This window comes from Zingiber officinale, chromosome 9A (genome assembly GCF_018446385.1).
Source record: "Zingiber officinale cultivar Zhangliang chromosome 9A, Zo_v1.1, whole genome shotgun sequence".
NCBI classification, from domain to species: domain Eukaryota; kingdom Viridiplantae; phylum Streptophyta; class Magnoliopsida; order Zingiberales; family Zingiberaceae; genus Zingiber; species Zingiber officinale.
Window position 1 is genome coordinate 6421932 of NC_056002.1, and position 14725 is coordinate 6436656.

General features: G+C 35.4%; 1 protein-coding gene across 1 annotated transcript; it reads right to left on the minus strand.

Annotated features, from left to right (window-relative positions):
• Positions 1-13117: 13117 nt before the first annotated feature.
• On the minus strand, positions 13118-13912 carry LOC122020396 (chemocyanin-like). The gene is made up of 2 exons (XM_042578314.1): positions 13616-13912; positions 13118-13523 (listed from the first exon to the last, which is right to left on the minus strand). Exons 1-2 carry the CDS (start codon positions 13797-13799, stop codon positions 13324-13326), a joined length of 384 nt encoding a protein of 127 aa, XP_042434248.1. The 5' UTR covers positions 13800-13912; the 3' UTR covers positions 13118-13323.
• Between the last annotated feature and the right edge of the window lie 813 nt (positions 13913-14725).

Genomic DNA, 14725 nt, shown 5'->3' on the forward strand with positions numbered 1-14725 from the left:
ATTAGAACTCCGGAAATTTGAATGATAATTTGATTAGGGTTGCAATTCGAGATGGGAATCCTCATCGACTTACCCGATCGAGGATGCCTACCCGCCCATTTTGTAGCTGGGCATGGATTGCAGATGAATTGCGTGCTCCGTCTAGGTTTGCCTAGTCTCCCTGCTTAGTATCTATATGAAAATACATTTCTAATTATTTATTTAGTATGTTTTGTTTATTTAATCACTACCAGCCTCGACCCTGCCCTACTCTGTTGAAGAACAATTTAATGATGAAGAGCATTACTTCAGTAAAGACAGTTGCTATCAATTTTGTATCTACACATACAAAGTTGCACTTGATTTGCATGATCCTGCACCGGATATTGGTCCTATTCTCCAAGCTAACATTGACTATGATTCCCTATACATTTCCTTCTTTTGTTCTTCATTCATGTGCAAAAATCTGAAGAATATAAACTAATTTGCTTGTCACTAGGTACATGATTACTTTTTTGCGTTAGATGCTTGTATCTTATTTCCTCCTCATTTCTCTTCTTTCGATATCTGTCCCCTTTGATTCTGTTTAGTAAATCACTCTATGATTTTTTTTCCTAGAAAGGATCCTTCGTGGTGCATGTAACAACTAAAATCCACACTAACTTGGAAGTTTAATGGCAATGGAAGATTTCATTAATTAATTCTAATTTGTGCATGAGAAAAGAAAAGAAATTACAGTGTACCATATAGACAAAGGACTTATATCTCCTGTCCATATTATCTGTCGTTATTATTTCCTATCCTTTTCTTCTGTTTCATTTCTATAACAACAATTTTCAGCCAATGCTACTTTCACTCTGCAATACCTTGGGTTATACATTGTGTTTTAGTTGAGCCTAGCTTTAAGTGATTACAAAGATGATGTTCATTTGTTAACCTTTTATTTCAGGACATAAATGGAACTAGATCATGCAGATGATGTCTGCATTTACTGATAAATCTCTTATGTAGTTCCTAGCCATTTTGTTTTTCCGTTTTACCCAAATATTAGGAAATAATCACCCCAATTTCTTCATCCCTTTTTGGGAGAAGACATGAATGTTCCTTATTCAGCTTGTGAGGCAATGTATAATGTGTTAGTGGCTAAGCTAGGTTTTTGCAGAGTTCGTTCAGCAAGTGCATTGGGTTTTATTTGTTAGGTTGTAAGAGGAGGTTTTCTCGTGTACTTAATCAGGTATTTCATGCACGTGTAAGCTTTTGGCTGATTCAACTCCCGATGTACAAGATGCTGCTCAACTTCTTAACAGTCTTGTTCAGGTTAGGAACTTTTTTCTTGTGAGATCAAAAACTTAATATAGGAAGTATTTATATTCGTTTGAAATTATTAAAAATGATTTTAGTTCTTTTTTTGTATATTCATCAAGATATCATCACTGAGAATGACCATTTAACAGGCACATTTATTTAGCCAAATACTTTATTATTCTTGAAAAGCATAAAGATCCCATGCATGCGAGCAATGAATCCTATTGTCCGGTTATTTGTTGCAGATTTGTTCATCATGATAAATTATTCCATTTGTTAAGTACGACAAAAAGCTAGCGAAGTACTTTTGGAGTTCCTAGAAGGATTATAAAGCTCTACGGTATGATCAATAATGTCTTTAGCTAGATAAGTTGGTTGTTGGGTTTTACAATATTGCACTTTCAAGTCATTGTGGATTTCACTTGTCTATAACTTAACCTTCCTCCCGGGGTGGACCGAAAATCAGAATTACACTACCTGATCTAGCTCAACCTGAAAATCTAGGTTCTTTTGATCATTTGGCAGCTAGCTTGACTTCTCATGGTAATCGGATTTCTTAGTACTGGTAACGAGTCTATCTACAAACGCACAATTGTACATTCCATTGTTCCTTGTATACACGGAGAGAATTTTGATACCCATATGGTATACTTATTTGTGAATACCATGTTTATTTTTTTTTAATATTTTTTTCATTTCTTTAGTTTTAATATTATAATTCAAACCTTAAATCCTAAATTCTAAATCTTAATCTTTTAAAAAAATATAAATAAATAGATATACTTGGTGCTCATGTGTATATATAATAGTTTGTTAAACTACTGACCATTGTTGTGGACTTGTGTTCAACCTTTTTTTATTATTATTATTTTTTAACTTGCGGTTATGTCATTTAAGATTTTACTTTTATGGGTTAGGAGTTAAGTTATAGAATTAAGCATAAAAAAATATTTTGACCTGAACAAAATTTTTATCTAAGTATGGATGTGTAGTGTAGGGTCCTTAGTGTGTGTATATATGATGATGTTTGAAGAAATAAGGGACGTCATTGTAATTCAACCTCCTTGTTTCAGCTGATTCAAAGGTAAGAACTTGAAATTCGGTGTGTTTAAATATATCTTTCTTCATGTCTTGGTTATTGCACTAAGGGTTAGTAGTCATTCGTAATTTATCTCCTCCAAATTATTCCAGAGATGGATTTGCGAGGATGCTCGGGTGAACAAATCGTCTTTTGTCATATTATTTGAAGATAAAAACATCCTCAGGACTATGGTGCAGCGGTAAGGGTGTTATTTGCAAGGATTTTCCCTTCAAATAAGACTTGTAATTTAGGGATGTTGAATTTTTGGGCCGTTGTTATCCAGATTTGATGTTTCCTAATCTTGTTAATATTTTTTTAATTATTCGAAGGAAAGAACAATTTGTTATAGTTTATTCCGATTTGTATTTAAAAAAAAAAATAAACCTTTTAAAGTATTGTTTAAATGAGTAAGGTTTGGCACAGAGCCCTGCTTTAAAGAATTCTTCTGGGATAGTGGGTCTCCCATCTGATTATAAAACTGCAATTAAATCATGATCTTAGAGAATTAACGATGACAAAATATAAGGAACATATTTTTTTTTCCTGAAATATGGGTGAAAAAACTACTTGAAGATTGGAAAAGGTCGGTCAATGAATGTAGAAGCTTGTCGAAATTTGTTCTCTATTTTCAATAAAGTTTTTCTTCGCTATTTTATTTTACTTCATCTATTTTACTTGTGCTTTTGATTATGCAAACAATTTCTACAAGTCACTTGAAATTTAAAACTTTTTATAAAGAAAAATAAATTTCCTCTCATAAATAATCTGGATTTATCCGGTACTAAGATGGTCAAAAGTAGATCTACCGGTGATAAAATGAGGATATTGACTGCTATCACTTGATCCTGCACCAAGACGATTGGAGGGAGATCCATCGTCTTCTCGAGCATATGGAGAATCGAGAAACTTGAAAAGAGTTAGAATTATGTTGGGATACCTCAGCGTTGTCACTCCGACGCCCAAGCCAAAACTAGAGAGGTAAAGAATATAGACAACAAATAATAAAGTTCTGGAGAATAAGCATATCTTTTACCTCACCCTGTTTGACTCCTTTTTATATTCCTCATTGGTAGTTGTTTGCTGTATTAATGTATGATCTTTATGATCATCTTGTGACTTTTGACTTTCTCTTGTATTAATAATCATCTGATAGTTTGACCTTTGACTTTTTTAAATTAATGGTCATCTGATGATTTTTGACTCTCTTATATTATATTAATGGTCATCTGACGATTTTTAACTTTCTCTTGTATTATATTAATAATCATATGATAAATAATCATATGATAAATTTTGAGTTGCTTTTGTATTGTGTTAATGATCCTTTTTCAAGGACATTCATACCTTCCTATATTATTATGATGGTTCACTGTTTTCAATGTATTGATGATAGATACTTCCAGATATATTAATTATGTATAATTTGGGGGCTTTTGGTTACTTTGGTTTGAGATAAGGGGAAACGAACTTCATAAGCATTATATAACCAACCGGAAAATCAGATATATGACTTTGGTGTTTATCAGTCGGGTGGCTCAAGGCCTACACCCTTGCCGTGTCTGGTCTTTTGAATGAGATACACTCTTGCCTAGTGTCTGGCTCATGCGACGGCCAGCCGAGAATAACATTGCCCTTGGCGACTTGTTCAAGTGATGTCCGGGCGGATGCAATCGGTATAAAGTGTTAGCCAGAGTAGCCTCACGAATATCTCCCCGATTGACATGGTTCGAGTCAATCTTACTTAACTGAGCCATCCTTGACTTACTTTTATCATTCATAAGTAGACATCTTGATCAAGTGAAGGACACGTGGAGGCTTACCATTCCCCCACATGAGGGCCAAAGATTTTCATTTTCTTTGTTTTTTTTTACTTGTGTTCCCTTCATTGTTATTAATATTGTAATAAGTAGATCAACACCGAGAGAGATGATGGGGAGTTTATTTTTTATTATGGTTTTCATTTTCTTTATTGTTGTTCTTCTTGGTAAGGAAATTCTGAATAAGTAGATAATTTCTAAGAAAAAGAATAGAGATATGTATATAAAATATTAATTATTTTTTTTCAAGCAATTAAATCTGTAACTATTTTAACGTAGTATCTTTTACCCTCATTAACTATAAAAAAAAAAAATTCCCTTCATTCTTGTGTGTCTCGGCCAATACATGAAAAAAGTATAACTAGAATGAAATTTAATTTAAATTTAGTTTCGGAGATAATTTTATTAAGTTATCAATATTTTAACACATAAAATCTATGGTAACAAAAAATAAAGGGAGCGTTTTTCCATCTAAATCATGGTCTGTTTTATTTTGTTTATTAAAAAAACATCACTAGATGTCTAAAATTCAAAGAGGCCTTTATCCTTTCCTTTGAACCACGTGCTTCAACACCTTCCCCGATCAATTTCACTCCCAGATTTCGTCAGAATAATCCAACTTGTGGGACCTCCCCTTATCAAATTCGTCACTGCGTTCCTTCCTTCAGTAGTTTCTTCTGACAGTGAGTTCCGTTTTCCTTATAGTCACACATAAAAGACTAACCTTTGACTCGTGATGCAGAGGATACACTTATTCCTCTCAATTGACTAATAAAATCAAAGATCACGGGTGCATCAATTTCACGTTGTGATCCTATCTGGGAATATGGTTTCGGTGTTAATTAGAAGAAGACTCTGTATTATCCTATAAGAGTATTAGTATCGGTCAGGGAAGGAGTCTTCAGCGTTAATCCTCCGACACTCAAGTCAATGATCCAAGTCAATGATCAATTATAGTCATTATAATTCTAATTATTTCATGATGAAGAAATAGGCAAAATCTGCTAGATAAAGTTGAAAGATCGAAATAATTTAGATATTTCTATAATAATATGATATTATCTATTTTGGGTCAAGTTCTCATTACCTCATGTCAATGGAGATATCTTTTTCTTATAAACTCATGATCTTTCTTATGTATTTCCCCTACTTTGTTCAAGGTTTCACCTACATGGTTCGATCTTGGATTATAGCTCTGACTCGTGCTTCTTCCGACGGTTAGTCCGGTGAAGAGCGACCTCACTCTGATACCAATTAAAGGATCAAAAGAATTTAGATATCTTTATAATGGTATGATATTGTCCACTATGGATCTAAGCCCTCATGCATGGTTTTACTCTTGAGCTCTACGCAAAAGGCCTCATGCCAATGAAGATATATTTTTCTTATAAACCCATGATCTTTTTCATATATTTTCAATATGTAACTATATTTACAACTTTAATTACAATCCCAACAAAAGCTCCAATGCTAGTTTGGAAACTAAGAGCATTTACTTATGGATGCGTTATAATTATATCAAAAATGATGTGATCAGCAATTGGATTAGTAACATTGTAGGAGTCTTAATGAGTTAATTATGTATGTATATTGGAGTTGTATGCCTATAGGAGTTTTAATAGTGGTAAAAGATGAATATGCTCGTTCCTAGTGTCCCCGTCAATCCTTCTGAGGGCCAACACAGAGGATGTAAATCACGGGCGGCTATTAATTTTTGGAATAGTGACTAACACATAAGAGAGACATTTACTGAGATTTGAACCTTAAATATCATGATGTCAACATCTCCTATACGAGTCTTATGTAGTAAACTATAGGAGTCTTAATGTGTTAATTATGTATATTGTAGTTGTTTTGCAGATCTACTATGAAATGATTGGAAATGTAATGATAGATGCTCGTTCAACTAGAAAATATTACCACTGTAATCTCATAAACTTCTTACAATAAATTGATACTAAATAGTTTTCCAATGTAAAATAAAGAAAACCTCATAAGGTGGATAGTATTTTGGAAATGTTGTTCTTATCATGTATTGTAGTGTGCCTGTGGATCAAATTGCCCTAGAGTGGAGGCTGCTCTAAGGAAGGATATTCAAAATAGCAGCAATTCTTTTAGAAAAGAGTGACCCAGGTCTTGCTTTGGAATATGGGCAAATCTCTGAAGCATACAAGTAAGTCCTTCCAGGCTAATGGCTTTCTTATGTAGTCTCATTGCCAATGGTTATTTCAAACTCGTGCAATTTTCTTGTTGGCAATACTTTACTTTGAATGCAGCCATTTGCATCTTGAATTGTTTCTTTTCTACCTTTATATTAGATGTTGCGACCTACATTTTTTATGCTTATTGCTTGATTATGCTCATAACTATCCAGATATAAATTACAGTAGCATTCATTCATAGAAATGTTTGATAGCTGTACGTTGGCCAACAATATTGGTATGTTAATGTTTTGAATTTTTATGCTTTTCATTGTATTAAATAACTCAATGATGAATGACTTAGAAGGGATATAGGTTGTCTATTATGATAAATCATGAGCTAATAGAAAAGTTGGATTAAGAAAAACCTCTTATGAAATAAATACTAGTAAATGTGTCGATGGACCACTGATAGGGGCATAGGTCAATTCAGCCTTGGCCTAATATGGCATAATCTCTGAAGAAATCAAATATGTTTGATTACATATTGGCTTGTTGTTTGACCTAACATACACTATCCATATTTTAATTAATCTGCATAGAGTGGTTGTCAGCAATAATCTAGTTATGTTGCTAGATGAAATTGATAAGACGGGTTCTAATGTCCGAGGATCCAGCATCTGCATTGTTGGAAGTTCTTAATCCAGAATAAAATAAAACTTTTAATGATCAGTATCCTCAATTATGCTACTTGCTGAATTTCTATTCTGTACAACTTTCCTACAAGCTGGAAGGATACATTTAGTAAAATACTATTTAAATGAGTGTCTTTTCAATTCTCATGTTAATCTAATTATTTCTTAATTGTTTTATTGTAAAATTTCTTTAACTTGTTTTTAGTTATTTGAATGTTCCTTTTGATCTATCAAAGGTAATTTTTGTTACAACTGCAAATAGAATTCAACCTAATCCTCCTCTCCTCTTAGGTCGAATGGAAGTCATTGAGTTTCTTGGCTATACACCTGAAGAAAAACTAAAGATAGTTCTCAAGCATCTTATACCATGAGCTGAGTCTCAGAGCAGCATGGAATAAGCTCTCAGTTCCTTCAAATTCCTGAGGTATATTTTCATCAAATTTAGTTTTGTTAGATTAGAAACAAACTTCTTCATATACAAATTTTTATTAAGGTATCTAGTATGAAAGTTTTAATAATTTTAGGCATAAAAATGCTTTTGCTAACTAGAAATCAAACTATTTAATAGTTCCTTTGATAGTTTCGATCTTCTTTAGTTGTATATGACAAAGATGATACTACTAGTAATTCTGCATTAAAATTCTAGTTTTTCTTTATGTTCACTAGTATAATTCTAATTATGTAAAAACAAGTCATTTGAACAATAACATAACTTTTTTAATCATTTAGAATGTACATAGAATTTAAAATCATGTGCCAATTTGCAAATATGTATGCTATCGGTAGAGATAAAATGCTTAGTTTGTTCATGAAGATAAGAAAACTTGAGCATGCCTATTTATTTGTAGATTATGTAAAGATGTGATTAGAGGTCAGATAAAATGTGGCATGAATAAATGTATATGTGTGTGTATAATAACATCATTTTATGATTTATTTGTTGTCTATTTCACAAAAGTTCCTATGATTCACAAAGTTTTAACATTTAATCAGCCTATATATATGGAATATCACACATGACTTCTAGTTGTCCATGCACCATGCTCCTTATTAGTCTGATTCAAAGATATATTAGAAAAGTTGGTGTTCGTAATCTTGAAACGAACTCAGTTGCACTGGCTATTAATTCAGTACCTATTAGGTTTGTGCATTGGATGATGTGCATGTATGCGATGGTTAAGACATGAGGTGTTGCCACATAAGGTCTTAGGGTCGAAACTCGGTGTGACGGATTGGCGGGGGCGCTGGGGACGAGCGAATCGCCTTTTGCCACATGTATGCATGTCTATAATACTTGGTTATTAATTAGTATTTAAAAAATATCATGAATATATTTGAAGATTAGGAATGTGGAGTCAAAGAGAATATGGTAAACAAATTCAGGTAAAATAGGAGTCACATTATTTTTCATGTGTGTTTAGGTATGCTGGCAATAAGTCTGCAAGGATAAAATTGATTTGATGTTTATCATGTGAACATTATCACTTAATTATATCATGTCTTTGTATTAATTAATTAATACTAATCAGTATGTTTGTTTTTCATGTGATCAATTTCAATTTGAATTCTATTGATAAATTTATCTTTTACAAGTAATGGAGCTAGCAATGGTGATAGTGACTCGAGTATTTAATTTCCTTGCTTTTCTTTGTTTTAGTCTTGCAAATTTCCCTGCTTTTCATATCATAATTCACTCAATTATTACCTTTTGAATATATAGAATTATCATTTATGAATATGAAAAATTTTTGTGAATATGTAAAGTTTATTAGATAAATATTGTGAATATTTATTATAACTTTTCTTTGTATATTAGACTATATATTTGATGAGTAGGAAATTTAGGTATTGAAATTTTGTTTGTATCCTCTTAATGTTTCTTAAGAAAGATGTAAATATATCCTCTTTACCCCAACTATATATAGATTCAAGTCCAAAAATTATACCCAAGTTAAATAAATATTGATTTCAGATAGGAAGATGATGCATGACCTGCTTTGATGATTTAAGATTTGAATCCAAGTGTCACTTGCTTTGCTTATATGTAGTTTCAAACATTTGTGTTTCCCTAATAAAGAACATTTGTCTATAAGTTTCCTCATGAATGTTATCAGCATAATGAGTACCAATGGCGTAGCTAGGATTTTTGATCAGGAGAAATAATTTTAAAAAAATCATAAAAGAATAAGGGAATAACTTATTCCTCTTGGAAGACTATTACTTTTGAGAAAAATAAAAAAAATAAGATAGAGAGAAAGAAGCAAAAAAGAGAATTTTACCTTGATCGTTAGCAATTTCAACTAGTTTCGGTGATCTCGACAACGACACAAATAGAGCAAGGTAAGGCAAAACATGACTATTCTTGTAATGCCAACAAAACCCTAAAAAGTACAGGAAGAGGAAGAAGATATGGGGTTGAGGGCTATTTAATCTTGTTGTTGGAAGAGGGGAGCAATTGGTGTTGCATTTCTTGCTTATCGGAGAAGAGAAAGGAGAGTTCTTGTGCTTTAGAAGAGGAGTGGAAAAAATTATAGGTTTATTTACATTAGAGAAGAGGAGAAGAAGCAAATTGGGAAGAAGAGAAAGAAAAAAAATAAAAACGAGGAATGGACGAAGGGGTTGCAATGTGCGTAAGGAGGAGAGGGAGAAAAAAAATAAAAAGTTTTGTCAAAAATATCCTAATTCTTTTTACATCGATCGAACTCATTTAAACATTAAATTTGGTTTGGTCATAACTGATCAACTTCAAATCAATTCTGATTTAAACCAAAATAATCCTTATTTCCATATCTACTCATTGGATTTAGTTCAAACCCGATTCAATTTTAATTTAACTTCCTTACTCATGTCTTGTAATTTAATTCATCCATTTATTATTATATATTTTAATTTTAAAATTTAATACTTAGAACATATATATATATATATATATATATATATATATATAATATGTGAGAGGAGGCGGTCGCACCCCCTTTGCTTAAGGTGGCTACGCCCCTTATGAGTACTAAACTATTGAATGTAATAGATTTTACTTCTCAAAACACTAAAGAGGTAATAAGTAGTATGAGTACCAAATATTGAAACGGTTGTGACATCTCCCAAATGTTAGATGGAAGTGCAAAGCTTTTATTTTGATTCATAAATTGTTGCTAATTGTTAGAAGGAACAAATGATGCCTTGGGGACAATTCATTGAAGCTGAAGCTTCTTGATTGACTCTATTTGCTTTGCAGGATTCAGTCCCTTGGCGCATACATGGGCACACAGTTCATGATGGTGTGGCAACGGTACAACTTGAACTTATCATTTATGGCATCCGGACGCTCCTTACGTATTTTCACTCATGTATTGAAACTCTTTTGAATATGCGTACAAGACTACATATACGATGTGTTGTAATCTATAAGGGTTTTGGTTATGATAAACTTTTGGTGTAGTGATTGAGCATCGATCTGATGTGTAGTTGTTTTGTTACAAGTATTGTATATATATATTTGTAATTAAGGAGTGATCATTTAAAATGGGATGATATAAGTTTGTACTTTATATTGCTACAGTGCACTTGCATATATGTTTTCTATAATTTTTTGATATTGTTGTATAATATAGATAATGGTTTGTTGTTCTTTGGTATGTTAAGTTCTGTGTTTTTATTTAGTTAATTTAAATTATTTTTCTTATTTTGATAATGTATGTGTATGCATTTAGTACCATATTGCTAAGCTAAGAAGGTTGGAAGAGCTTTTATATGGAGCCCTTCCATCCTTGCTTAGCAATGTTAAGGGAACCTACACGCATGCGTGGGCTGAGCCTAAATTAGATGGTTTCGGGGGGTTCGAGTTGGAAATCCATAAATTGGGCACGACGCACGTGATCATCGCGCGCAGGGGGGTGCAAATCCCCAGCTCGTGGGCATCACGCTTGCAGGCGGCTTGGTTTGTTTTTGCCAGCGAGGTTTGGTTCTGTTCCGTGTGTACCAACGCGAGGCAAAGCAGTGCTTCGCTTTGGAGTGAATAAATGCTGTGCTCTCAAACAGTCTGTTTCACTCGACTTCGCTCTCTGAGTTTTGCGTGCGCTGCCTTCTCTTCTTTTCCGAGAGTTTTGCGTACGAGTTTTCCTTGTCCTGAGGCTTGGTGTTCCGCAATCTGAGGTTGGGTCCAGTGCGGCATTCGTCTTGGAATGCACCTACGGATGACGCGAGTGGTTGTTAGATCTTGGGAGAATTTTGTCGGAGAGCCTCTGCATAGTGGGCGACAATATATTCTCTAAAGACAGTCGGCAACGCCGACGCTTCAACCAGAGGATAACTATTTCTAGATCTCACATCTCACTCTTTTATTTACCTGTTTATTACATACTTGCTACTTTGGTGCAAATATATTACTGTCTTAGTGCAAACAATCTACAACATAGTATGTATTAAGAAACAATAATGGTCAAAAACATAACGGTTAAATTGATAATGATTTTATTCTTTTCAATACAAACGACAACGGACTTAATTGGTTAAGATCTAAAAAAAATATTGTGTTAAATCGAGGCGTTGAGCAAGATAAGTTGTTAAAAGGCAATAGTTATAAACAATTATCTTATCAATTGAAATATAACGATGAAAAACCGTTATCGAAAATCGTTGTAAATTGACGTCTTAGAAAGATAGGACGCTAAAAAATAATGATTATAAACCGTTGTCTTTTCATTTAAAGTACAACAATGAAAAATCGTTGTAAAAGATCCAAAAAAATATATTGTAAATCGACGCGTTGAGAAAGATAGGACCCTAAAAAGACAACGATTAAAAATCGTCGTCTTTTCCTTAAAATGACAACGGTTAAAAACCGTTATCCTTTGAGGGCCCTATCATTCTCAATGCCTCGATTTACAACAGATTTTTTTGGCCTTTTACAATGGTTTTCACCATTATCTTTTAGTAATTTTGTTGTAATGAAAGTATAATTTGCCTGCAGGACATTCTCTATTGTCGACGGCACAAACTTCCAAAAAAATACGATAAGACGTGTATGTGGGTCCCGCTATCGATCGATTGGGGGTCGTTCAGCCGGGATGACACCGGCTCGATTGTACTGAATGGAGCTATCAATCTGTTCTTCACTCGGCCTTACGGTTGCCAGAGAGGCGTAGTGCGTTTGATCGAACCTAATTAGGTCTAATCGGGCAGGGCGGTGAATCGGATATCTTAGTATTTGGCTCTTAACTTTGGCTGCAAGTGTGGAGGACAACCGCTCAGACGGTCCGGTCGACCTTTTATGTTCGACCGACTCAGATGTCCCACTCGGCTAACTTTGCTTGATTTGCACTCCGCAATCTCGTAGTCCACCCGACCCTGTGATTTTGAATGATTGACTTTGATCTCCACATCAGCCGATTTTTATTACTTTGACCCACTTTTAGAGGCATATTGCGTCTGATCGAACCTAATTAGGTCTAATCGGCCAGGGCGATGAATCGGATATCTTAGTATTTGACTCTTAACTTTGGCTGCAAGTGCGGAGGACAACCGCTCAGACGGTCCGATCGGCCTTTTATGTTCGACCTACTTTGATGTCCCACTTGGCTAATTTTGCCTGATCCGCACTCTGTGGTCTCGTAGTCTACCTTATTATGTGATTTTGACTGATTGACTTTGATCACCACATCAATCGATTTCTACTGCTTTAACCCAAATTTAGAGTGTCATATATATCATATAGATCCGGATCATTAATTGAACCGTCTATTAAAATTCATCTGCACTTTCAAAATTTATTCTGATTTCAGAATTAATAGACTCAAAGAGTTGAATATCTATTTTTTTTTTAAAAAAATATTGCACAATTTTGCTAATTCCTCTTCCTGAGACCATGCAAGTGATATTGCTAAGTTGCTTATGTCAATTCCATTCATATTGTCATACTCAATAGCGCTCCATGGTAGTGCGCTAAATTAGCTGTCCTTCCGTTGATGTCCTATCCAATCATTCCCCTGACACCTAGCTGTCCTGTCTCCTCTCACATTAGCAAGCATTCAGTAGCCTTGTTCCCAAAAGATTATTAGCCAGTCATCGGAAAGCCAAGCATAACAATTCTCAAGCAATAAATTATAGTAGAAGTGATATATAGCAGCTTATATTATTTTCTCAAACTTTTCTCTGATACAAATTAGTCTCCTACTTTTAACTAGCTTGATCCATACAAACAGGGTGCCCCCTCGCGTTGACAGGATCGAAGTATGTTTATTTAAGTCACTCGATGGCTGATATATTGCGGAGAAGTATATAAATTACTGATAAATTAGATAGATAGCTCAGGCAGCGACGACGGCTATCTTCATGCCAGCCTGGCAGTGGCCGGCGATGCTGCAGATGAAGTAGTTGCTGCCTCTGGCGAGGGTGATGCGGTCGCTGCCGGAGGCGTAAGTCCGGGAGCCGCGCGGCGCCGAGCAGCCGTTGTAGCCGGCCGCGCTCACCGCCACCACGTTGTGCACCGAGGGGCTGTACCTGAACACTGCGCGGAATGCACCTCTCATTCATAAACAATCGTCTTTGACAAGAAAATTAACTCGGCATGCATTAAGTTTACGAGTGATGCGTGCTTACCGAGGACGTCGCCGGCGCGGAAGCGCTTCCCGCGGGTCCAGCTGGCCGTGTTGAAGGTCCAGCCGCCGCTGTCGCCGACGGTGTAGGTAGCTGCGTCGGCAGCGTGAGCAAGGAGGAGGCAGAGTAGTAAGGCCAGCCCGAGGGCGGCGGTAGCTCGGTTGGCACTGCCACTTCCCTGAGCCATGCGTCTCCTAAAAATTGACTTCTACTGGAAGAGGGAAGAGACGTATGCTCGACTTTGTTGGATGAAAGTGAGAAGCAAAGGGTGGATTATATAGAACGAAGGGAAGGGAATGGTCAGATAGAGGTAGTGGGGTGGGGAAGAAAGGTTAATGGAGTTAGAATGGAAATTGCAGCGAGAAGTCGTTGAGGGTGTTAAATTTTACTGAGGCCCGTCGGTGGAGGATTTGTAGTAACTGCAATTGAAATCGACCAGCCACTCGCCTACCCCCACTGAGCTCACTCTCTTACCTCTCTCACGGAATTCATTACTCGGACGAGAGAGTCAGAGCAGTCTCTGTTTTCTGTTCCTGCCGAGCACCAAAGTCATTGGTGCCCTTAAACTGGAATCCTACCGGCTGATCAACCGATTAAATGGGAAGGCGTTTTAGTCTGCTCTTTTGGCTTTTTCCTAGCTTCTTTTGACCACGGCGCGCGCCTCTAAACAATCGAACAGCTGCCGTGAAAGCAGACTTTACGCGAAACTGTGTGGAACTCCCCTGACAATTGCACTCTGCTTTTTTGAGGTAATGGGACGGAAAGCTCGATCGATTATTCTGCTTAATTTGCGCCTGAAACAGACAGCCCCAACATCACCTTCTTCCTTTTGCTATTTAATTCACACTCCATTTTCAACGCACGTGATGTGGGATGAAATCTGCATGATCTCATTCGATTGCCTAATTTCCACTCTGGCTTTCAATTTCTCACGGAGTTTCGTTAATTCTCTGATTTGTTCCTGGTCAAAACTTTCTTAATTAATTACCAATTGTCGCTGAAAGTATATTATTGGATCAATATAATTCACGTAGTTTTATAATGGTATATTGTTCATTTGGTCGGTGCCCCTTCACCTCTTTTATTAAAGTTATCTATATGGCTAACTATGCC